Source organism: Pantherophis guttatus, chromosome 2, assembly GCF_059756535.1.
Source record: "Pantherophis guttatus breed Tessera chromosome 2, ASM5975653v1, whole genome shotgun sequence".
Classification (NCBI taxonomy): domain Eukaryota; kingdom Metazoa; phylum Chordata; class Lepidosauria; order Squamata; family Colubridae; genus Pantherophis; species Pantherophis guttatus.
In genome coordinates this window covers 269,144,667-269,170,537 of record NC_142064.1, presented here as the reverse complement: position 1 = coordinate 269,170,537, position 25,871 = coordinate 269,144,667, and the positions used below count along the sequence as shown (strand labels likewise).

At 45.0% G+C, this 25,871-nt stretch overlaps 1 protein-coding gene across 1 annotated transcript; it reads right to left on the bottom strand.

Moving 5' to 3' along the window:
- Positions 1 to 1,901: 1,901 nt before the first annotated feature.
- Positions 1,902 to 23,900, bottom strand: LOC117662643 (uncharacterized). The gene is made up of 4 exons (XM_087884320.1): positions 23,501 to 23,900; positions 8,743 to 9,642; positions 5,675 to 5,792; positions 1,902 to 3,901 (listed from the first exon to the last, which is right to left on the bottom strand). The coding sequence occupies exons 2-4, from the start codon at positions 9,532 to 9,534 to the stop codon at positions 3,039 to 3,041; spliced, it is 1,773 nt and encodes a 590-aa protein (XP_087740446.1). The 5' UTR covers positions 9,535 to 9,642; positions 23,501 to 23,900; the 3' UTR covers positions 1,902 to 3,038.
- Positions 23,901 to 25,871: the final 1,971 nt, after the last annotated feature.

The following is a 25,871-nucleotide window of genomic DNA, read 5'->3' as shown; positions in this document are numbered from 1 at the left end:
TCCTTGCCCCCCCCCCACCATGCCCAGCTGAGCCGCACGATCATCAGAGGCTTTTTTTTTACTTTTAAAAGCATTTTTTCTACAACCTTTTCTGGAGGGGGGGAAAATGCTTTTAAAAGTAAAAAAAAAAGCCTCTGATGATTGCATGGCTCAGCTGGGATCGTCAAAGGCTTTTAAAAGAAAAAAAACTCTTTTTTTCTTTTAAATGCCTCTGACGATCCAAGCTGAGTTGCCTGATCGGCAGAGGCTTTTGAAAGCATTTGTTTACAACCTCTTCACCGAAGAGGTTGTAGAAAATATGGTTTTAAAAGAAGAAAAAATGGCCACACCCACCCAGTCACATTACCCCCACCACCAAGCCACGCCCACAGAACCGGTAGTAACAAATTTTAGACTTCACCACTGATTAGGACTTATTTTCTGGTTAGGTCTTATTTTCAGAGAAATATGGTACTAAATGCATCCATCTGGCTGACGATCTTAACAGGCTTATTTTTGGGGATAGGGATAATATTACCAGCATCCTGAAAAATCATGCTAGGGTTTATTTTCCAATTGGGTCTTATTTTTGGGGAAACACAGTATTACAACTGCAACAATGTCTTATTAGGAAATTATGTTTTTTCAATTGGAACAACCATCTCCAATCTAACCCTCTTTGGTCCACTCCCAGGGCCATCATCCAGGCATTCGGAGAGCTCCGAGGGGGAAGAGGGAATGGAGCTGTCTGAGATAGAGGCCGAGGCAGAGCCTGGGCCGTCCATTAGCTCCCGGATGGAGAGTCAACAGCCCCCAGGTCCAGAGGTCACTGATGAGGAAGAGGAGGAACGGCTGGGTCTTGTGCCTGACGCACGGATGCACAGAAGGCAGAGAACAGCAGGAGTCTACGGGCCAGTCCTCAGGATGGAAGAGCCACCGCTGCTAGCTAAGCCCCCCGCTAGCTCTGGGGATAAAAGGCAGGAGGCGGAGACGAATAGGTGTGGCAGACAACTATTCATCTCCCTGTCAGTCAGCCACTGATAGTTCTCACTTCTGAATCCTGTCTGGAACTGTATCGGCCTTCTTTCTTGGATTCTGTGGCACTGAGAGTCGGGCGTGCCTTCGGAGTGTATGTTTGTGTGTGTCTCCGCTACTGGAAAAAGAGCAGGCGCACCTTCCAGGACTTTCGTTATGAGGGTGGTAAGTGAGAGAGACTCCTGGTGTGTTGGAACCATTTCAGGGGGAAGGGGAGTGAGCTTAGGTTTCCACAGGCACTTAGAGATTTCATTAGCTTGCTGAGAGAGAGTGAGACTCTTTGCCAGGGTTGCTGGTGCTCAGGGGTGAAATGCTACCGGTTCGGGCAAACTGGTAGTGAAAAAATGCTACCAGTTCGGACTAACCACTATTTCTGACGATCAGCTGTGCTGCGCGATTTATATTCGCTAAAAAGCAGGAAATCCTGCTTTCTAGCGAATCTAAATCGCGCGGCACAGCTGTTCCCCGCCATCGCTGTTCTACTTACCTTAGAAAAGGCTTCTTAAGCTTTATTTTTCAGTGTTGCGCGGTAATGCCTAGAGTGTGCATGCGTGCAAAGCACGTTTGGTGCGCACCGCATATGCGCACGCACAGCAAACCGGTAGCAGACCTCGGAGGATTTCACCACTGCTGGTGAACATTTAGTTAAAAAACAGTGTGCTTGTTGTGTTTGGGAACCGGGTCAGAACACCTCGACACAGACCAACTGAATCTATGCCACCAGAACGATAAACAAACAGAACCCCAGGATTAAGAGATGGGATCTTGAACCCTCAGCCTTTCTGTAGGCCATCGGGACTTCCTAGGCCGCAGGACACTTTGGAAGCCCTAATTCCCTCCTCCCCACTCCCCGGTCCTGACTTAAAATTAGGCTGTTGACACCGAAATCCAATTTAGAAAGACTTTATTAAATTTGGACGAAAGAGAGATTTGAAGAGAAATAAAGCAGGGTGCGGTATAAAAAGAACGATTAAATAAAGTAGCTTCTACAATGCCTATATGGAATCACTATAAGCCAAGGTCCATTAACTTGCGTCCGACAAGTGCGTCAAGCCAAAGACGAAAGAAAGAAAAATAAAAATACCTGCTATTACTTTGAGGTAAAGGGGGAGTGGAGGGGGGGAGGAGGAGGAGGAGGGCTGAAAGGAAGGGGGGGAACCCCCCACCAATCAGAAGCTGGCAAGAACGTGCTGGTTGACCCCTCCTGAAAGAGAGGTGGCTCACTCATCCTCGCCGAGGCGAGAAACCGAAGGTGGTTGACAGGCTTGCTCTGGTAGACCGTGACGTGGCGTTTCCAACAGGCCTACTCATGATGCCAAGTTTATGGCTGCCGTTGGGCCACAGGCAACCGCAGCAACTGCCAGATACATCCATGCTGGACATGTACCATTTTCCTGATAGGGGACAGCGCTTTAGGATGGAACCAAACTCAATTCCATCCCGCGACCACAAACCTGCTCTCTTCAATGTCCATACCTCATTCCCCGTCCCAAAACGCCAGGCCCCCAAATCCATACCCTGCACAGCTCGGGAGGGGGAAATCAAAACGAGCAGGAGCCCCCAGCAGTTTCTCTTACACTGATGCGACCGCTGTAGAGACAAACCTTGGTCGGAACCAGAGCTAGCCAAAAATGTTCACAATGAACTGGTTATAGCGTGCATGCAATCAAAACGGGAGTCGTGCTCTTTGTCAAATCAACTCACTTAAAATATAATCCATTTAAAAAAAAAAAAATCTAAGAGGTAAGAAAGGAAAAAGGAAACAAAAAGCCACGATAGAGACAATCAGTCCTATTCACCCTTCATACGATCGGTCGACTTCTCTAGATACACATCGCTGTGTTGTTCCAGCTGTCCATTAAGGAATCCAGTCCTGGAAGCAACAGAGAAGGTACGACACGTACCTGGTGGAAAAGAAACAAAAACTACCAAGGTGAGAGAAGAGCTTTATGCCTTCTCCTTCAAACAAGTCTTTTCATGCACGAGGAGTTTTGGTTTCTGAACGAAGTGCTTCCCACCAGTACTCAGACCATTTGTCTCCGGGCGTGGATTTTTTCATGCTTGTGAAGGTTGGAGCGATGGCCGAAGCATTTGCCGCAGACCATGCAACGGTAGGGAGTCTCCTTCGTGTGGGTCCTCTGGTGCGCAACAAAAGCCGATTTGTCCCGGAAACTTTTAGGACATTCGGGACACTGGTAAGGTTTTTCTCCCGTATGGATTTTCTCGTGTTGAACCAGCCCGGCGTTCTGAGAAAAACTTTTCCCACACTCCCCGCAGTGGTACGGCCTCTCTCCGGTGTGGGATCTTCTGTGCTTCCTAAGAGAAGATGCATCGCCGAAGCTCTTCCCGCATTCCACGCAAACGTACGGTTTTTCTCCCGTGTGGATCCTCTCGTGGACAATGACGTTGGCCCGGTGCCGGAAGCTCTTCCCGCAAACCGAGCAAGGGTAGGGCTTCTCTTCCGTGTGGATCCTCATGTGGACGTGGTAAGCAGAGGTGTTTCGAAAGCTCTTCCCACAGACGGGGCACTCGTGCGGTTTCTCTCCCGTGTGGATACGCTGGTGCCGGATCACGTCGAACTTGTGGGCGAAACTCTGTCCGCAGTCTACACAATGATACGGCTTCTCTCCCGTATGTGTCCTCTGATGAGCCAAGAGCCCACTTTTCTTGTTAAAGCTCTGTTCGCAGTCCGGGCAAGGGAAAGCTTTCTTTGGCACGTGGCTTTTTTCGTGGGCTGTCAGTTGCGACCGCTGGCTGAAGCTCTGCCCGCATTTGGAGCAAATGAAGGGTTTCTCTCCCGTGTGGATGCTCTGATGGGCCACCAGCACGTCTATCCCCGAAAAGCTCTCTCCGCAGTCCCAGCAGGTGTACGGATTCTCCACCGAAGCTGGAAAAGAAACAGATTTGCTAGCTACATTACTCTGGCCACTTTGGGACTGATCTGTGGACACACCTTTCCTAGGATCTTATCTGAGTCGGTCACCAGGACTAGAGGTTTGTTCTTCCAAGCTTTCGGACTCGTGCTGGAGCCCATCCTCAAGGAACTCCTCAATCTCCAAGACACATCCTGGAGATTGAGAACTTCCCTGAGGATGGGTTCCAGCACAAGTCTGAAAGCTTGGAAGAACAAACCTCTGGTCCCAGTAAGCGATTCAGATTGGATTCTGGGACATGTATATTTGCCTTCACACATCTTACGGTTCAGGATCCTGGGATGCTGTGAGGATGAAACTTTGGCAGCTACATGCCTCTTTATTTCAACTTGCTATTACACTGGTGGTGGTGGTGGGGTGTTTCGAATGGGTTAGATGAAGAAACACAACCTCTACAATTCTGCTGAAGACTGCGAGAGCCTGAAACCTTCTCAAGGACATCGTAACAGGTGTGGAGTTGAAGCGGACGGTTCCTATAACTAAGTGAACTTGTTTACATGGGGGGGTTGGTTGGGAAAATTATTGTTTAATGTTTGGGAGCCTCAGAGTTAGTTTTACTTCAACATTATCATATGTTCAATTCAATAAACAGTAAATTTTTTGGAAACGGAATGAACCCGGAGTTTTATTTGGATTCTCGAGCTGGATGTTGACAGATGCGTTCTGCACTGCTGTGCCAGAGAGTATCCAAAAAGCTGCAACTCATCCAGAACTGGGAGCGGGGAGATTCTTCACTTGTCCCAAAGGCCTCTCGGCGGCTGCTGAAATAAGGAGAGCCGCCTTATAACATGGCTGTCAGCATTCTGATGCTGCCATAAAAAGACGAGGCTTGACTTTTCACCTACTTATTTCTCTGTAGATAATATCCCCTAGGAGATGGGATGGTGGGGGGAACATTCCTGTGGGGTGAGGTCAGAAGCTGGGGAGACTGACTTGGAAGATGGCCAATGAGAAGATGAGAATTGGGGAACGGAAAGGGAAGGGTTTGGGAATCAGAGGGTTAGTATTGGCTACGACGAAGTCGGGGCCAGATCTGTCGTACTCAATAAATGGAATATTTCAGCAAAGATTAATTGTTTGGGAGTGCAATTTATTTGAGATGACATCGAAACCTGACAATGGCTTTTGTCTCTCCCAGGGAAGCAAGGAGCTTCCCAAGGAAAGACACCGACTCCAGTCAGACCACTGGTAGTGCCAGCTCAAGGCTTTTTGTAACTGGCCAATGCCAGGATTGTCTCAGAGTGCAGGGGCAGCTCTGGGACAAAATCTACCCAGCTCAATCCTGGCTTCTTACCAAAACTGAATGCCAACTAAGTGGCAGCTTAAACAGAGTAATGACATCAAAGGTACTTTAAATGGAAACTTGAGTTTCATGATCCCGGAGAAGGGAAGTCAACATTCTTGGAGGTCAAAAGAGGGACTTTCTGTCTGTAACAAAGCAAGCGGAACGACGACATCACAGCATCACTGGAATGGCTAAGAAGCCTGGGGAAGAATTCGGCCTTTTATGCTAGGTTTTTTTTTTTTTTTATCTTTTCCCTTGCTGTTTTTGGGTTGAAAGCAGAGGTGGGTTTCACGTAATTTTATCACCGGTTCACTGCACACCAAAAATGTGCTCTCTCGTGCGGCCTGCACACATGCGCGCGGTTTAGAAAACGAGGCTAAATAGGACGGCATAGCACCGGGGCTGAATACCATCACCGGTTGAAAGGCTTGGAAATCCTTACCCAGTAAAGGGACATCCTCTTCTTTGTTCTCCCTGAACATCGGCCATTCGCTCGACTCCATCGGTGGCCCCGCAGACCCATGGAAATCCACAGTTGCCTCTTTGAAGGGCCAGAGACCCTAAAAAAGCAGCAAGACCCAACAGCAACAGTAGCAGAAAAGACGGAATGAGAGGCTTGTCTCGCCAGCCTAGCTAACACACCCAATCCTCAAATACATACTTAATTGGGAAAATACGATCAGTCTACTACATATAGGTAGTCCTTGATTTACAGTCACAATTGGGAGCGGAATTTCACTTGTCGAGTCACCATGTGACTGGATCCAATTTTACAACCATTTCTATGACGGCCGTAAGTTGCATCATTGCAGCGATAAGTCAAGTCACACATAAGTCAAGTGCGAATCTGGCGTAATCAGCGAGTGGCAGTTATTGTTGCGAAAATGTTGCAAATCACGATCACGTGACCGTGGGATGCTGCAACCCGTCATAAATGCGAATCAATTACCAAATGCCCAAATTCTGATCATGTGGCAATGCAGTCAAAGGCGATGGTCATCAATTCCAATTTAGGCCATCACTTTTTTGAAGGACGCTGTTTAATTTAAACGGTCATTAGATGAGGACTACCAGTACATTGGAAACCTGGGTATCCTGGACACTTTGTTTATTGTACCGCCTAGTATATAGTATTTATAGAGGTACCGTATTTTTCAAACTACAAGATGCACTTTTTTTGTCTCCCAAAAGGGGGTAAAAATGTCTGTGCGTCTTATAAATCGAATATTGCCAAAGCCCCACCAACTTGTCAGCCATTTTTTTGCCTCCACACAACCCATTTTTTGGGCCTTTTCTTGGCCTGTTTTCGGGGCTTTTTTCAGCCCTTTTTTGAGGCTTTTTTTGGCCTGTTTTTGAGGCTTTTTTCAGCCCATTTTTTCGGCTTTTTTTGGTGCGTTTTCAAGGCTTTTTTTTTGGCCAATTTTTGGGGGAAAATGGCCTGAAAAAATCCTCAAAAATGGGCTGAAAAAAAGCCTCAAACACAGGCTGTAACACGAGGCTCCCCCGTGCCCCATTTTGGGCCTGGAAAGCCGCCTGCACCAACCTGGAAGCCAAAATGGGCCATAGGGGGGCCAGGACGCATGCGTGGGGGAGGGGGCAGGACACATGTTAGATACATGTTAGATACTTAGATACTTATGCTTTGGGCATTCGGCATCAAAAAATGTTGCCATCACTGGTCCCTTAGGGAGTCTGTGGCTGAATTTGTAATAGGACTCCCCAGTGGTAGCTAAACTCCAAGAAGCCTCAGTTAGCACAATCCGGGCTTAAGGCTGGAGTTGAGGAACATCTGGATAGCATTCAATCACCCTTCTTTTCAGATATCGGGCAAGGGCTGACTGGTGACCTCTGATGTGCAAAACCTGCATTCTACTGCTGTAGAAGTAGTCCTCGATTTACATCAGTTCGTTTAGTGACCATTCGAAGTTACCACGGCACTGAAAAAAGCGACTTACGACCATTTTTCACACTCACGGCCGTTGCAGCATCCCCACGGTCAGGTGTTCCAAATTCAGACGCTGGCCAACTGACTCTTATTTATGTCCTGGAGTTACGTGATTTCTTTTTTTGCGACCTTCTGACAAGCAAAGTCCATGGGGAAGCCAGATTCACTTAACATCCACGACACTAACGTAACCGCCGCAGCGGTTCCTTTAACAACCGTGGCAACAGGGCAAAAATTCACTTAGCAAAGGTTTCGCTTAGCGACAGAAACACTGGGCTTCATTGTGGTCATATGTTGAGGACTACCGGTACTTTTTTATGCCTGCTCTTTCCCCGATTTAAATTCTGCCGTTTGAAACATTCAACGCTGGGTTTCCCCCTGATTTATTTGAAGGAAGCTATTCGCGGTCTTGAATTTAGTGGTATCTTTTCTGGCTCGCGGTTGCGTTAATCTTCCATTCCTGCAATTCCAAACAAATTCCAAACATTCTGGAGTGACTGGGCCTTCCCGACTGAGGGGTGAGCAAACATTTTCAGCCTCTGTGCCTGGTCTGGAATTTCAAAGCATTGCACAAAATGGCTGCCGAGGTAAGGTCTTTCCTAGTCTCAAAATGGCAGCCAAAAAGTTCAGGAAGTTTAACAGCCGTTAAAAAGTCAGAGATGACTTTTTCCAATCCCTCTTATTCTTTCTCTTTTTTTTTTTCAAACATGCAAATTTTTCAAGCATGCAAATCTCCAAACTGAACACTCAGGCATAGGGGAACACGAAAACCAGTTTGGAAAAAGGTACAAGTAGTCCTCGATTTACGACAGCTCGTTTAATGACCGCTTGAAGTGATAACGGCACTGAAAAAAAGTGACTCGTGACCGTTTCTTCACACTTACGACCATCGCAGTGTGCTCCTGATTACGTGATCAGAATTCAGATGCTTGGCACCCGACTCGTATTTATGACGGTTGCAGTGTCCCGGGGTCGCACAATCCCTTTTGGCAACCTTCTGGCCAGCAGAGTCAATGGGGAAGCCAGATTCGCTTAGCAACCGCATTACGAACGTCACAAGTGCAGTGATTCACTTAGCAACCGGGGCAAGAAAGACCGTGAAGTGGGGCAAAGCTCACTTCACAAATGCCTCACTTGGCAACAGAAATTTTGGGCTCAACTGTGGCCGTAAGTCGAGGACTACCATTGTAAAAACATTAAACTTTGCCCAGAGGAACAGGAAGGGGGTGAGGGACACAGTCAAAATTGGCCCACCCTGATTTCTCTTAGAGGAAGAGAAATTCTGTTAAATTATCCAGATTTTGTTATGATATTTAGACTAGATCTATGTTTCTCAATCTTGGCGTCATGAAGGTATATGGACCTCAACTCCCAGAATTCCCCAGCCAGCATAGCTATGCTGGCTGGGGAATTCTGGGAGTTGAAGTCCACACACCTTTACATTGCCAAGGTTGAAAACGTTGCAGTAACCTGCCGCTTCTCTCCAACTAAATTTTGGTGGCCACACTTGATGTCGCTTGCCGAGCCTCAGTTTCCCCGGCTCATCCTTCCCCCTCTCTTCTCACCTGCCGTTCCCGTCGCTCCGTCCCTTGCTGACGTCCCAGGAAATCCTCAGCCAAGCTAACGGCTTGAAAGCAAGTCTCCGGATGACCGGCTCTGACCCAATTCTGCATTTCTTCGGGCAAAATGGACAGGAACTGCTCCAAGATCACCAGCTCCAGGATTTGGCTTTTGGAACGCCGCTCCGGTTGCAGCCAGCGATGGCAGAGCTTCCAGAGCATACCGCAGACTTCGCGGGGACCCTCGGCATCCTGGTAGCAGAACTGCCTGAAACATTGGCGTTCAATGTCCAGGCTGGCGCCGGTCACCTCCAGCCCTTCCTCCCCCACCTCTATGAACTCAGTTTTGTCTTTCGCGCAGGCGCTGTTGATCAATGGCCGGGCTCCTTCGCTAATGTGCAAAAGGGGCTGGATGATCCTGTTTCGCTGACGATGTGGCCCGAGGTCGGCGGTTTCCTCCAGGGAAGAGAGTTCGGCCTCCGAATGGATGCTTCCTTCTGCCTTCAGCAGCTGCTCATTGCCGGGCTCGGAAGTCGGGGACTGTTTACCCATTATAAATTTCTCTTCTTCCACTTCCAAGCAACAGTCTTCTGGATTGGCCTCCGGCTCCCGCTTAATGGCTTCCGCCGTTACTTTTTCCACGGATTCCTTGGCTCTCTCCGAGGGGACCCTCGGAGGCCTTTCCACCACTTCCTTCTCGGCCTCGGCTTCTTTGCGGACCTCGACTTTCATCTTATCTTCCACATCGGCATCCAGCTGGAGATCCAAGCCAGCTGGGTTTCTGTGTTCTCCTGCCATTGTCGCTTCTTAATGCCAAGGCTGGGATGGGACCTGGGGAAACCCTCCTTTCTCAGAGATGCTGGTGCAGGAATTGGGAGACAGGGTTAACAAGGAAGCGTTTCGGCCCTGGAATTAAAAAAAGAGAGAAAAATTCCAATGTTATAACCAATAAAGGAGAATATTTACAGCTCAGAGTTGACATGAGGGGTCCTTGGTGCCCTTTGAACTTGCTTGTTTTCTTTCAGACGTCTCATTACCCAAACTAGGTAACAGCATCAGTGCTAGGAAGGAGTGGGGTTTGCTGTCAGTTTAGGTTTCTTGCCTGTCTGTGTGGGTGGGGGCAGTCTTAAGAGATTCTTTGGTTGGGCTGTTGAACACCCTGACAAATCAGCCATCAATAGAGCCTTGATAGTACAGGGGTTTAGTGCACCCTGTTATTAACACAGCTGCCTGCAATTTCTGCTGGTTCGAATCTCTCCAAGGCTCAAGGTTGACTCAGCCTTCCATCCTTTCTAAGGTAGGTGAAATGAGGACCCAGTTTGTGGGGGCAATAAGCTGACTTTGTATAAAATATACAAAAGAATGAAGGCTATTGCTTAACGCATTGTAAGCCACCCTGAGTCTCCGGAGAAGGGCGGCATATAAATCAAATTAAAAAAAAAAAAAAAAAAAGACACACAGACATTAACAACATCTATAGCAGGGGTCCTCAAACTACGGCCTGCGGGTTGAATATGGCCCGCCGAAGCCATTAATCTAGCACATGTGGGAACCACTCACATCGCCCCACCTACCCGCTGGCCCCCACCCGCCTTCTGGATGCCGAGAAGGCCAAAAATGGGACGCGCAGAGCAGAGGTGGGTTTCAGCAGGTTCTGACCAGTTCTGGAGAACCGGTAGCAGAAATTTTGAATAGTTTGGTAAATACCAGTAAAAACCACCTCTGACTGGCCCCGCCCCCATCTATTCTCTGCCTCCCGAGTCCCAGCTGATCGGGAGGAAATGGGGATTTTGCAGTAACCTTCCCCTGGAGTGGGGTGGGAATGGAGATTTTACAGTATCTTTCCCCTGGAGTGGGGTGGGAATGGAGATTTTACAGTATCTTTCCCCTCGAGTGGGGTGGGAATGGAGATTTTACAGTATCCTTCCCCTGGAGTGGGGTGGGAATGGAGATTTTACAGTATCCTTCCCCTGCCACGCCCACCAAGCCACACCACGCCCACCAAGCTACGCCCACTGAAACGGTAGTAAAAAATTTTTGAAGCCCACCACTGGCGCAGAGGCCTCATGAGGCCAAAAACGGGCCTGTTTGGGGGCAGCAGAGTGGTTCTGGAGGCCGAAGAGAGAGAGAGGGAGAGGGAGGGAGAGAAAGACACACAAACACACACACAAACAGAAGTCCCTCACACATACCCCAAGACATCCCTTCACTAACCCGCTTTCCACCCCCAGGAGCATAACAAATTAAAGTTTAATTTGTGCATATTGTTTAATGGACTGCTAAATTGGCCATGTCCACACAGTCACATCACCACCACATCACCGTCAAAGAGCCTGTAGTACAGTGGACTAAAGCACTGTTATTAACAGATTAACATTCAGCTGCCTGCAATTACTGCAAGTTCAAATCTCCCCAGGCTCAAGGTTGACTCAGCCTTCCATCCTTTCAAAGGTAGGTGAAATGAGGACCCAGATTGTGGGGGCAATAAGCTGACTTTGTATAAATATATAAAAAAATATGAAGGCTATTGCTTAACGCATTGTAAGCCGCCCTGAGTCTCCGGAGAAGGGAGGCATATAAATTAAAGCAAAAAAAAAAAAAAAACCACCTAGCCACGCCTATCCAAGCCAGTTTGGCCCCCCCAACAGTCTGAGGGACCATGAATTGGCCCCCCGTTTTAAAAAGTTTGAGGACCTCTGATCAATAGACTATGGCATGCAAAAGGGACAATCAACCAGCCCAAAAGAGGACCAAAAAGACTCCAGCATCTGTCCACCAGTAATCAGCACCCGGATCAGAATAGATTAACTCCAAGGTCAACTTCAGACCAACAATCAAGAAAGCAATACCCCAATCAAGAAAGTGCCAAAGAAGCCACCAGTAAACAGCCCAACCAAAGAATCTCTAAGACTGCCCACAATAAAATTGACAGGGCAAGTCACTGGAATATAAACTGACAGCAAACCTCACTCCTTACTAGCACTGATGATGTTCCCTACTTTGGGTAATGAGACGTCTGCAAGAAAACAAGCCCAGAGAGCACCAAGGACCCCCTCACAATGCTATAAATCAGATTTGGAGCCAATGTCCAGGTGGTCCTCGACCTACGACCATAATCGAGACCAACGTTTATGTTGCTAAGTGAGACAGGTGCTAAGTGAGTTTTGCCCAACTATTTCCAACTTTCCTTGTTGCTGTTGTTAAATGAATCGCTGCGGTTGCTAAATTAGTAACACGGTTGTGAAGCGAATCCGGCTTCCCCATTGACTTTGTTTGTCAGGTGGTCGCAAAAGGCAATCACATGACCCAGGGACGCTGCAACCATCGTAAATATGAGCCAGTTATCAAGCGCCTGAATGTTGATGACGTTGCCATGGGGACGCGGCAAGAGTCATAAAATGGTCACGAGTCGCTTTTTTCAGTACGGTTGTAACGGTCACTAAATGCAGTGCTGTGGAGTCGGAGTCGGAGTCAATTTTGGGTACCTGGAGTCGGAGTCAGAGTCGGAAGTACAAAAACATTTATCTCCCGACTCCATAGCCCTGACAGTGCTGTGGAGTCGGAGTCGAGGAGTCGAAGGAAATTTTGGGTACCTGGAGTCGGAGTCGGAGGTACAAAAAACTGAGGAGTCGGAGTCGGAACATTTATCTCCCGACTCCACAGCCCTGAACCGTTGTAAATCAAGGACAACTTGTACTCTACTGATTAGAGCAGGACTGAGTTCTTCCGGGGGCCTCCAAAGCCCTGCAGAACAGGCAGGGCCAACCTTTTCTTTAAAATGCTTTTAAAAGTAAAAAAAAAAAAAAAAGCCTCTGATGAGGTGGGCGGGGTAAGCGAGCGGCGACTGGGCCAGGGACCGGTTCAGGGGCGTGGCCAGCCAATGTTATTACTGGTTCTCGGAACTACTACAAATTTTTACTACCAGTTCTTGCGAACCAGTGCGAACCGGGAGCAACCCACCACTGAATTGCGTCCGTCTGGCTGACGATCTTAACTGGGGCTTATTTTTGGGGTAGGGCGTATATTACGAGCATCCTGAAAAATCATGCTAGGGCTTATTTTCCAGTTGGGTCTTATTTTTGGGGAAACAGGGTAGTCTCTTGAGCATCCGAATTACAGATAAGATGGCCATTATAGCATTCACCAGATACTACAATAGCTAGAAGGATGGAAGTCCCAAAGGTGCTTTTTCCGAGAGGCATCTGGACTTTTTGGGGGGGTTTTCCTTGAAGATGTTTCGCTTTACCTCCAAGAAGCTTCTTCATTTCTGAAGATGTTCTTCAGTTCAGAACTATTCAGTTCTTCAGTTCAGAACCGAAGAAGCTTCTTGGATGAAAAGCGAAACGTCTTCAAGGAAAAACAAAGAAAGTCCAGTTGCCTCTTGAAAAAAGCCCATTTTTGGGATAACCTGACCTGGATGACTGAGAATCTCTACAGACCTTTAGCTATACAATTTGGGATGAACACTCTTGGAATGATGTGGGAGTAGGAATGGATTTCCAGAGGAAAAAATTGCAACTACAGGAACCATTTGCACCACTTAGGTGACCCTAAGGACACAGAGAAACCTCCAAGTGCTTCAACAATCCTCTAAAAGGATGCAAATAACCAGCTGTCTGCAAGGAATATAAATCTTTCCATTCCCCACCATCCTGTCAGAGCTGAAGAAGCTTTTTGGATGGGAAGCGAAATGTCTTCAAAGAAAGACAAAGAAAGTCCAGTTGCCTCTTGGAAAAAAAGCACCTTTGGGACAACCATGACCTGAATGACTGAAAATCTCCACAGACATTTAGAGCAGGGGTGAGCAAATGTGGCCCTTTTACAACCTGTGGACTTCAACTCCCAGAATTCCTGAGACAGCTTGGCTGTCTCAGGAATTCTGGGAGTTGAAGTCCACAGGTTGTAAAAGGGCCACATTTGCCCACCCCTGATTTAAAGTGATGGAAGATTTTAATGTAACAGTAATACCATACTCTGGCCAAACAAATGGATAAAACATGGTTTAATGTTCAATATATTGCTACTAGTGGATTGCCATAAACTAACCTAGAGAAGTGACAATTAAAACCAGGGTGGATAAAAATCAATGATTTTTTTTAAAAAATCAAAAAAATCAGATTTTTTTGATTTAAATCGGATTTTTTTGATTTTTATCGAATTTATTTTAATAAAAAACTTTTGGGGTAAAAATCTATCGTAAGATAGATTTAAGATACATAAATAATTTAGTTTATTCAGCATGAAATAGAGCTTAGTTATGTAGCATGAGGCTGTATATTCTGCAACACTGGGACTATCGGTGAGTCAACAGTGGGTCAAAGGAGTAGCAGAGATGACAGTTGCTCTTTAAAAATTATGATTTAAATCGAGTTGATTTAAATCAAGCCTTTTTACTAGTGATTTAAATCATGATTTAAATTGTGATTTAAATCAACTCGATTTAAATCAAATCCACCCTGATTAAAACTGGAGTAATCTTTCAGAATCTGCAACTTAGAACATTTGATTAAACTCGTTTTTCCAATCCAAGATCTCCCGATTTGACTAGTACTCGTATCATCCCAATAATCATAACTAATATTTAAGTGTGTACAAAGTCCTACAAGCTGAAGCCAATTACAGAAATATATATCCCTTTGTTACCCAGAGTTTTTGTTAATTAGGCTGATAAACAGAGGAGACAGGCTCAGAGGAGGTACTCATGGGATTACTTTTCTGATATGTGTGTACATATCTGCCTTTGCCTCTCCCTCATCGCTAAATGTCTATGGAGATTTTCAGTCATTCAGGTCACGATTGTCCCAAAGGTGCTTTTTTCAAGAGGCAACTGGGCTTTCTGGATTTTTCTTTGAAGACGTTTCGCTTCTCATCCAAGAAGCTTCTTCAGCTCTGACTGGATGGTGGGGAATGGAAGGATTTATATTCCTCGCAGACAGCTGGTCATAAATCCTTCCATTCTCCACCATCCAGTCAGAGCTGAAGAAGTTTCTTGGATGAGAAGCGAAACGTCTTCAAAGAAAAACCAGAAAGCTCAGTTGCCTCTTGAAAAAGCATATTTGGGACTCTCCCCCATCCTTTTCTAGACTGTAATTCCTTTTTTTTTAAATGTACAAACGGGTTATTGTTCAAACTCTGTAAAAGATTAGGAAAGGAAGTATTTTGTGAAACCCTGACCTAGTGATATCAGGTTGTAAGTAAGTATTTCATCGCATAGGAAATATTTGAGATAAATCCAACGGGAAATATTCACACGCTGGAGCAACGGTTCATTGTACAGGTAGTCCTCGATTTACTACAGTTTGTTTAGTGACCGTTCAAAGTTGCAACGGCACTGAAAAAAGTGACTTATGACCATTTTTCAGAGTTATGACCTTTGCAGCATCCCCATGATCATGTGATCAAAATTCAGATGCTTGGTGACTGGTTCATGTTTATGACCGTTGCCAAGGTCACATGATCACCTTTTGCGATCTTCTGACGAGTAAAATCAATGGGGAAGCCAGACTCACTTAACAACCAGGTAACTGACTTATCAACTACAGTGATTCACTTAACAACTGAAGCAAGAAAGGTCATAAAACGAGGCAAAACAAATGTCTCACTTAACAACAGATGTTTTGGGCTCCATTGTGGTCATAAGTCAAGGACTACCTATAATGGCGAATGCAGCTAATGTAGGCTAATGAACTCTGAGAGTTGAAGTCCACACGTCTTCAAGCTGCCAAGGTTAAGGAAGTGTAGTGTAACAATGGGATTATGAAACTGAAGTTATCCAGCTACAAACCAGATATTTTATGTAATTTATTCCCATTCACTAAACGAACTACACCATGTATTAACTCATACTATATAGACTGTATAACACAACACACCCTAGAATGCCAAGGAAAACACCACATACAGAAATGAAAAATGGAAGTAAAATACTAGAAATGAACGGTGAAAGAAATATAGAGCAAATGTTCCAGAGTAATTTTTGACTCAGAAATGGGGAGACCAAAAAAACCATAGAGATGAAAGAAAGACCAAGGAAAAAGTCATAGAAACATAAGGTTGGAAAGGATCTTGGAGATCTTCTAGTCCAACCCCCTGCCCAAGGTATCATCTTGGACAAACAATTGTCCAATCTTTTCTTGAAGATGTCCAATGATGCATCACCTACAAAGCTGTTCCACTGCTTAATACATCTCACTGTCAGGAAATTCTTCCTTATATTCAGGTTGGATCTCCCTATGACACGTTTCCATCCTTTGTTTCCTGTCGGGTGCTATGGGGAACAAATCAACACCCTCGTCTCTATGACCGCCTTTCAAGTAGAGGTAGTCCCCGACTTACGACCACAACCGAGTCCAACGTTTCTGTTGATGAGATGTTTATTGAACGTTGCCTCATTTTCCTGATACAATTGGTAAGTGAATCACTGCAATTGTCAAGTTAATAACACGTTGTTAAGTGAACCTCAACCTCACAAAAGTGAGATTAAGTGAAGGTCACAAAAGGTGATTGTGTGACCCCAGGACGCGGCAACCGTCATGAATATGAGCCAGTTGTCACATTTTGAGAGCGAGAGAGACAAAGAGGGAGAGAGAGAGACAGAGACAGAGGGAGAGGGAGAGAGACAGCAGAGAGAGAGACAGACACAGAGAGAGAGAGACAGAGACAGAGAGAGAGTCAGAGAGTCAGAGAGAGAAACAGAGACAGACAGAGTCAGACACAGTCAGTCAGTCAGACAGAGACAAAGAGAGAGAGACAGAGAGAGAGAGACAGAGAGAGAGAGAGACAGACAGAGTCAGAGAGAGATAGAGACAGACAGACAGAGAGAGACAGAGAGAGTCAGACACAGTAAGACAGAGACAGAGAGAGAGAAGACAGACAGACAGAGACAGAGACAGACAGACAGAGACAGAGAGAGAGAGACAGACAGACAGACAGAGACAGAGAGAGACAGAGTCAGACAGAGAGAGAGAGAGAGAAGACAGACAGACAGACAGACAGACAGACGGAGACAGAGGGAGTGTCCTGCAAAACTTGGCAGTTGTGAGACAGGAAGACTACAGGCAAACCTCGACCGCAAATTGAGCCTAAAATTTATGTTGCCAAGGGAAACATTTGTTAAGTGAGTTTGTCCCATGTTACGATTTTCCTTGCTGCTTGTTGTTAAGTGAACCATTGCATATGTTAAGTTAGTCACACGGCTGTGATGCGAATCTGGCTTCCCCGCTAACTTTGCTGGCCAGAAAGTTGCAAAAGCGAATCGCGTGATCTCTGGAGATAGCACAACGGTCATAAATATGAACCGGTTGCCAACTGTCGGAATTTGGCAATGGATGTTAAGTGTGAAAAGCAGGCATAAGTCAACCTTTTCCCAGTGCCGTTGTAACTTCGAATGGTCACTAAATGAACTGTTATAAGTAGAGGACTCCCTGTAGTGGAGCAGCTGGTACAGAAATCAGATTGCTGAACCGATCCGTTGGTTTAATGCACCTGCAATTGGCAGACAGGTTGAACAGATCTTTAGGAAGGGAAGCGTGAAGATTTCATAAAAAGAGAAACTGGAATTTCCGGAAGGCCAAGTTACCCACCAAAACTGGCTAAGGGAAAGGAGAGAGAGAGGGAGAGAAACAAAAGGCGGATTGATCAGAGAAGGAACACCGATGGGCGGCTGTCACCCATGGATCAAGTTACCTAACTGACTACCAGGCCTGGCTGTTGGGAGTGGGTGGAGAAACAAGCGTGTAGAGAGAAAATACAGGTAGTCCTCGACTTACAACAGTTCATTTAGTGACTGTTCAACGTTACGGCACTGAAAAAAGTGGCTTATGACCATTTTTCAGAGTTATGACCTTTGCAGCATCCCCATGATCATGTGATCAAAATTCAGACGCTTGGCAATTGACTCGTATTTATGACCCGGGGTCACGTGATTCCCTTTTGCGACTTTCCGACAAGCAAAGTCCATGGGGAAGCCAGATTCACTTAACAACCTTGTGACTAACTTACAACAACCTCAGGGATTCACTTGGCAACTGTGGCGAGGAAATGGGGCAAAACTCACTTAAGAAAGGTCTCGCTTAACAACAGAAATGTTGGGCTCCATTGTGGTCGTAAGTCGAGGACTGCCGGTATCATTAATCAAGAGTTGGAAGATGCCACTTAATCCGATTCCCTGCAACGGGCGGCGAAACCAATGAAATTTACCTCAGGAGGCGGCTGTCCGACCTCTTCTTAAAAACAGATGGGAGAATTTACAACCTCTACAGACGAAACCGTCCCGATATTGCACAGATTCACCAGAAAAGCTGGTCCTTCTGTTTAGATCAAATGTACATAAGCTGCAACTTACTTCGGCTATTTCAGATTCTACAGGTAGCCCTCTACTTACGATGGGTTACTTAGCAACTACTCAAAATTCCAAAATAATTCCAAAAAACAAAACAAAAAAAGAGGCTGCTTCGACCTTTATGTACCTGATCACATCATATCTTTCCTTTCTCTGGACAAAACACTTCCTCTTCCTCACAAGGCACGTCCTCAGAAAAAGAAAATTACAGGCAGTCCTCGACTTACAACGGTTCATTTTAGTGACGACGTCGCTGCAAAGTTACCTATGACCATTTTTCACACTTACAGCCTTTGCAGCCTCCCCCAGGGTCACGCGCTCCAAATTCAGATGCTTGGCAACTGACTCGCATTTATGACGGTTGCAGTGTCCCGGGGTCATGTGATCCCCTTTTGCGACCTTCTGACAAGCAGAGTCAATAGGCAAGCCAGATTTACTTAACGTCCATGTTACTAATTTAACAACTGCAGGGATTAACTGTGGCAAGAAAGGGTTGTAAAATGAGGCAAAAGTCACTTAACACCTGTCTTTCTCAGCAACGGATATCTGGGGCTCAATTGTGGTCGTAAGTCAAGGACCACTTGTATCCATCTATTCACAAAATGAAGTTATGCTAAATTTAGGAGCCGGCCTCATTTTCAGCCATTCAATATTTTCCTTTATTGATCCTTTAGTGCAGAACTGATTGTTTTCCCTCTCTGGAAGCGAATAGGCCATGTTGGCTATAATAAAACTAAGGATTTTCCAAAAATAATGTGTTCTGCTCAACCATTTAAAAAAAAAAAAGGAAAACTGGGTTAGATTATCTCCAGGGACTCTTTTACTTAAACCATCTCTGAATTGAGGGTCAGGAAACTATTCTAAATCATAATGACACTATTTTCTCAGGTGACAAAGCAGGAAGGGAAAAACGATCCAAGTCTGTATTATTATCTTTGCTGAAATAGCAGCTTCTTAAAAAGGTTACGTTAGTTCATCAAAAACTATTCAACTTGGGTTCTTAAACTGTTTCTTTCAGCATGTACACTAAGAACTGACAGCCAATTTTTATGTTGTTGTTCCCATTTCCGTTTTCTATCTTCCCTCTTAAATGTTAATCCTTAAAGCTTAATTTTAAGATCAAAGATTACGTTTTAAGCCTTTCCGTTGATAGTACTGATTTTTATAAACCACTCCAGGAGCCACTGTTTGCTAAAGAATTAAGGATATTGCTTTGAGCAACATTTTTTTTTAAAACCAAGATAATTAGGGTGCCATCACCTTAATTCATATCTCCGAGATAGTTATGTTGAATGAAATTTTGTTCAACATATCTAGAAGGATATATCGGACAAGAATATTGCTTGGCTTCCTTTTCACTCTAAAATTATGTATATAAATTCAGAATGGTTTTCCTGATTACACTACATTATGGAAAAGCTATCATTCAAAATAGAATATATAATACACATGCATTTTATTTTTGTTTTGTAGCGTGTAGGAAAATCTTTAACAAGCTTTGGAAATGAAAAAGCTCCGAGTTGCTCAATTCTGTAACCTGAAGTCTTAATAAATGTAAAATCTTATTTCTCTCCAGCACAAGGTGTTATTATATTGCTAGTTATGTTTTAGATTGTTTACTTTCAGGTCTTATGTGTGCAAATAGGGTGCATGGATTGTTTTCACTGGAGTGGCAATTAAGCTCTGACAATATCCCAGAGTGATGGACTGAAGGATGGAAAAAACGAAACATTTTCAAAGAAAAAAGACAAGAAAGTGGATATGCCAGAGTGGTATAGATTGATCTTTCAGAAAGATTATAGAAGACAGTGGATCAAGCTTTTTAGACATGCATTCTTAATTGTTATAATAAGCAATGTTACATTTATAAACCATGGATTTTGACATTAGACATTATAGATTTTTCCCTTCATTTGCTTCTGGATTTTTCCACTCCACACATAAATGATCAAATCTGTGCTCCAAAACAACAGAGAGAATCTCGAATTATACTCACATAAAAAGATGCTGTTAAAAGGATGAAGGCTTTCTTTTAAAAATATCAATCAAAATGCGATCAAATTAACTTCTGGATTCTGCCCTTTTTGCGGTATATCTTCCTTACCACCGAAATAAATACTGGCTGCCTTCTTGCTTTCAGTTTAGAAGGGAGCTGGAAAGATTATCTTTTTAACCAGGCCTTCTGTTGCTGGCTTTTAATGACAGGTTTTTATTAACATGTTTGTAAATTGCCCAGAGTCAGTAGGATTATGAGTGTGTTAAAATCAGCTAAAACTGCGTGAAATAATTAAAATTCACTGCAGGGTATTATTTTTTAAAAACCTTATAAAATCTACTGTAGGGCAATATCTTTTTTAAAGGCAAATCAAGATGACACAATCTGAAAGTATCCTGAAGACTTCATTAAGAGCTGGACTGCATAAACCCAGGATTAAAAAGCAGCAAATATTGTACCGCTGAAAAGAACAGACACACCATTTTTTAAAAGAAGAAAATTCCTGGTTCTGCTTTTTAGTTTGATCGTCACAGTGACAGGAGCAATGCTAACCTGTATAATGCAAAATTACCCAAAAAATTAAGTTAACTTCATATCCTGACTGCTCATTTTAGTTTAGGGAAATATAGTACCGGTATTCGGATTGAGTTACAAGTGAAAGCTTTTTATCAGGTGAAGAAACAAATAATTTTCTCTTCCCTAATTCAGGAGTTAAAGAATAAAAAAACCCATTCAGAACAGACCAGAGTGCACATCTATAGAACAAAGAAAATATATAGGATTCCTCCCCAAAACTTAAATATTTTTGCTCTCTCGGATGGAATTTAAGAGTCAATATTCTGTTTCCAAATGGTTTGCTTTCCTTGAAGCACTGATCTGGATTAGGAGAGCCTTGAAGTGCTATTTATTAAAATATTGCTTTGATTTTCTAAGAATGACTTTATTCTACCTGTAACCCATCTCAAAATAGCATTAATCTGAAATGGTGAAATAAAAACTCGTACAACAACAACAACAAAAAATATTGGCTCTTCATATAATGTATCTTTAAGGTAAAAATATCTGGTTTATGACCTCATATGCCAGCTTCTCAAAAGCCTCTGCTTGGGCAGTTGTCAGAAAAAAATATGCTGAAAAGACCAACGGTGCAGTTAGATAATCAGACCTTCTTCTTATGCTTTTTTGATGGCAATGCATGTTATCAAAAGTTAGAATTAATTGTTACAACAATTAAACAGTGGAATAACTTGTGTTAGTTGTGAATACTCCAACACTGGAAGTTTTTAAGATGTTGGACAACCATTTGTCTGAAATGGTGTAAGGTTTCCTACCTAAGCAGGGGGTTGGACTAGAAGACCTCTAAGGTCCCTTCCAACTCTGTTATTCTATTTTATTCATGCTATTTTACTTACTCCAAAACATAGAAAGGCAACACGTACAATATTCTTGAGCTCTTCTATTGCAGCTAGTCCTCTATTTATGGCCACAATTACAACCACCACTGAGCCCAAAATTTCCATCACTAAGTGAGACATTTGTCAAGTGAGTTTCACCCCATTTTACAACCTTGCTTGCCGCAGTTGTTAAGCGAATCACATGCCGTGGTTAAATTAGCAACATGGTTAAGTGAATCCAGCTTCCCCATTGACTCGGCTTGTCAGAAGTTCGCAAAAGGGGAACCCCATGACCCGGGGGCCCTCCAACTGGTCATAAATACGAGTCAGTGGCCAAGGGTCTGAATTTTGATTCCACAATCACGGATAGAGGCTATAATGGTCGTATAAGTATGACAGTCACAAGTCCCTTTTTTTTTTCCAGTGCCGCTGTAACTTCCGAACGACCTGTTGTAAGTAGCTTACACTAGGTGCAGCTTGACTAGGTGGCTCAGTGGCTAAGACACTGAGCTTGTCGATCAGAAAGATTGGCAGCTCGGCGGTTCGAATCCCTAGTACAGGTCTCCTGCGTGAGCAGGGGGTTGGACTAGATCAGAGGTCTTCAAACTTGGCAGCTTTAAGACTTGTGGACTTCAACTTGCTGTACTGTACTGCAGCTACTTCAGCTGACTGCTAGTTCAGCAGCTCAGCGGATCAAATCTCACCGGCTCAAGGTTGACTCAGCCTTCCATCCTTCCGAGGTGGGTAAAATGAGGACCCAGATTGTTGGAGGCAATATACTATTTAGTATACTGTCGATTGTTGTAAGCCGCCCAGAGTCCTCGGAGAGTGAGCGGCATAGAAATATGATTAATAATAATAATAATAATAATAATAATAATAATAATAATAATAATAATCCTGATTGTAATTGGAGCCCTTGGAGCAATACCCAAAGGGCTACCCCGCTATTTAGAAATTCTAAATTTGCCGGACTTGAACATTTTGACTCTACAAAAAACCACCTTACTCGGAACAGCTTACATCCTCCGACGATACCTTAACAGTTCCTAGGTCCTTGGTTAGGACTCGAGCTGCTGAGCTATTAACCAGCCTCAAAGGCTGTGAATCTCACTAAAGATTAACTAATAAGAATAATAATAATAATAATGTCAACTTCAGCATAGCTGGCTGGAGAATTCTGGGAGTTGAAATCCACAAGTCTTAAAGCTGCCAGGTTTGAAGACCTCTGGACTAGATGACCTCCAAGGTCCCTTCCAACTCTCTCACTGTTACAGTTGTTGCAAGTCGAGGACCACCCGTCGTTAACTTAGATCACTACCTTAAAATAAGACATTATAGATCACTGACAAAAAAATAAATAAATAATTATCAATAACTGCCCTCCCTGTCAGCCTCCTCCTCCTCCTACCCCCCCCCCCGGCTAGCACCACTGGCTTCCGCCCCACCTGCGTGATCAGGGGGGGTTGGACTGGATGACCTCCAAGGTCCCTTTCCACTCTTTGTTACTGTTCAACCTAGAGCCCCCAGCGGCCTCGGGGGACTACAAACCCCAGCATTCCCAGCCAACATGAAAACCCTGGGATCTCTTCCTCCTCCTACGACCTCTCTGGAAGGGGATCTTGGCTGGGGAAGGGGATGCCTGGTGGGGACAAGGGAAGAAGGGAGGCGGCTGGGGCTTCTTTTCCCCATTCTCAATCCCCGGAGGGGGGGAAGCTATTTTCTTGCAGGATTTGCAAGGATCTCCGGGGGGGGGAGCTGATTGGTGGAGATCGGAGCCCCCCCCCACGATTCTTGGGGGGGGGGAGTCTTTAGGAGCCACATCGAGGTGGCTGGAAGTGGCGAACTACGGTAGCCGGGAGGAGTCAATCGAGGCCCCACGTGGGGGGGGAGGAGGCCGAGGAGGCTGCCCTGCTGGGCGGGGGGGGCTACCGCAGATCCCCCCCTCCTTTCAAGGGGGAGGGGGGCTGGGGAGGAGGGGGGGGAGCTGCTGCTGATCCGGGCTGCCCTGCCAGAGAAGCCTCCGAGACTCACCGGCCTCTTCCGCCCGCAAGAGCCGCAGAAAATCCCGACTCGGCCTCGGAGGAAGGGAGCGCCGCTTCAAGCGCCTGGCCAGCCGGTGGGAGGGGAGAAGGGAGAGCAAGAGAGACCACAGACGCCCCTGAGCGGAGGGTGCAGGCAGAGGGAGGGGGGGGGCTGAGGGATGAAAAAAAAAAAAAGAAAAACGCAAGGGATCTTCGTCACATCCGGTCTTTTCTTTCCTTTTTTTCTCCTGACGAGGCGCTCTAGGACCCCCCTCTTCCGAAGATTCTCGGTGATAGGAGGAACCGGCGGCGAGAGGCTTTCTAGCCGCCGGCGATCGGTACAGTTAAAAGAAAGGGGCGGGGTGATGCTTATGCCCGCCTTGGCTCCGCTGAGGAGGAGAAGAGGGGCTAGACTAGAGCGGTCTTTTCTAGGCTCGTATGGGGGGGGGAATTAACCCTTCCCATGCCGGTTCGCAGAGGGTGACACGCCCTCGCCTCTTTCTTTCCATAGTATGGACACTAATTGGGGTGGTTTTTTTGGGGGGGGGTGAGGGGGGGGAAAATAATATTTGAGGAAAAGCTAAGCTCTAAATTCTGAAAAGCTTATTTCTATCAATCCCCCGCTCCTGAATTACTCAACGTTCAATCTTTTGCAGTTCGGGCGGTTCGAATCCCTAGTTTAGGTCTCCTGTGTGAGCAGGGGGGTTGGACTAGATGACCTCCAAGGTCCCTTCCAGCTCTGTTTTTTTAAAAATTTGATTTATATGCCGCCCTTCTCCGGAGACTCAGGGCGGCTTACAATGCTTTTAAAGCAATAGCCTTCATCCTTTTGTATATTTTATACAAAGTCAGCTTATTGCCCCCACAAACTGGGTCCTCAATTTACCTCACCTTAGAAAGGATGGAAGGCTGAGTCAACCTTGAGACTGGCGAGATTCGAACCTGCAGTAATTGCAGGCAGCTGGTCTTAATAACAGGGTGCTTTAGACCACTGTACTACCAAGGCTCCTGTTACTGTTCTCCCAAAGGTGCTTTTTTTCAAGAGGCAGCTGGACTTTCTTTGTTTTTCTTTGAAGATGTTTCGCTTCTCATCCCAAGAAGCTTCTTCAGCTCTGACTGGATGGTGGGGAATGGAAGGATGGATATTCCTCGGAGTCAGCTGGTCATAAATCCTTCCATTCCGTCCAGTCAGAACTGAAGAAGCTTCTTGGGATGAGAAGCGAAACGTCTCCGAAGGAAAAAAAAAAACAAGTCCAGTGGCCTCTTGAAAAAGCATCTTTGGAGGACACTGGATTGGAAAAACCACAATGGCTGTAAATCTTTTGAGAGGAGGATTCCAACGTTACGAAGCTTTTGCTATTTTTAGGCTTCCTTCCCAAGTTGAATTTCAGTCTGATCTCAATTACAGGTAGCCCTCCGCTTACGACCACAACTCAGCCCAAAATTTATGTTGCTGAGTGAAAAATTTGTTAAGTGAATCTTGCCTCATTTTACGACTTTTCTTACCGGTTGCAAAAGGGGATCACATGAATCCGGGATACTGCAACCGTCATAAATGCGAGTTGCCAAGCATCCGAATGTATGACCATGGGGATGCTGCAACGGTCATAAGTTTAAAAAAGTCTTCCAACTCTTCCTAGCATGGTACAAGATAAACACTCCAACCTCAACTTTTTGTAGGAAGAGTTGGAAGTCAATGCCCCCTTTTCAAATAAGTTTGAAAAAGTCGCTTTTTTCAGAGCCGTTGTAACTTTGAACGGTCACTAAGTGAACTGTCGTAAGTCGAGAACCCCCTGTATATCAAACTGACTGTCAAACTGCTGAGCACATTGTAAGCCGCCCTGAGTCTTCGGAGAAGGGCGGCATATAAATCAAATTAAAAAAAACAAAACAGCACAGTAAAAGAATATTATCATTTGCTTCTCCCCCCCCCCCCTTCCTGCTTTTTTTCTCCCTGGGAACAAAAAAAGAGGCCTCCTTAAATAACTGGTTTCCATAACAAGGAGTGCCTTTGATTAATGTTTCTATTTGCAGAAGATGAAGCAAGAAGATGGATTCTGATAAAAAGCGGTTCAAGGAAAACAGAGAAACTTCTGGATTCTGAATCCCTGCCAGTTTCATATTTAATTCATATCCAACTTCTTTTAATCTATTTGTTTTAAATACACGTAATAAATAAATAATCAAATCTACTGACGAGGCAGAGGTGAAATGCCCCGGTTCGGACCAGATCACCTGATCCAGTAGCGATGGAGGCGGGTGGTTCGGAGAATCGGTAGCAAAAATCCATGCCCCCCCCATGTCCAGCTCAGCCGCACAATCATCAGAGGCTTTTTTTTTTTACTTTTAAAAGCATTTTTTCTACAACCTCTTCAGCCGAA

Excerpts from the sequence above, each read along its gene's own strand:
- LOC117662643 (XM_087884320.1), bottom strand. The coding sequence starts at position 9,534 with ATGGCAGGAGAACACAGAAACCCAGCTGGCTTGGATCTCCAGCTGGAT. Across the intron at positions 5,793-8,742 it reads CGGAGCGACGGGAACGGCAG|GGTCTCTGGCCCTTCAAAGA; the intron begins GTGAGAAGAGAG and ends CTGCTTTTTTAG. Across the intron at positions 3,902-5,674 it reads AGAGGATGTCCCTTTACTGG|CTTCGGTGGAGAATCCGTAC; the intron begins GTAAGGATTTCC and ends TTTCTTTTCCAG.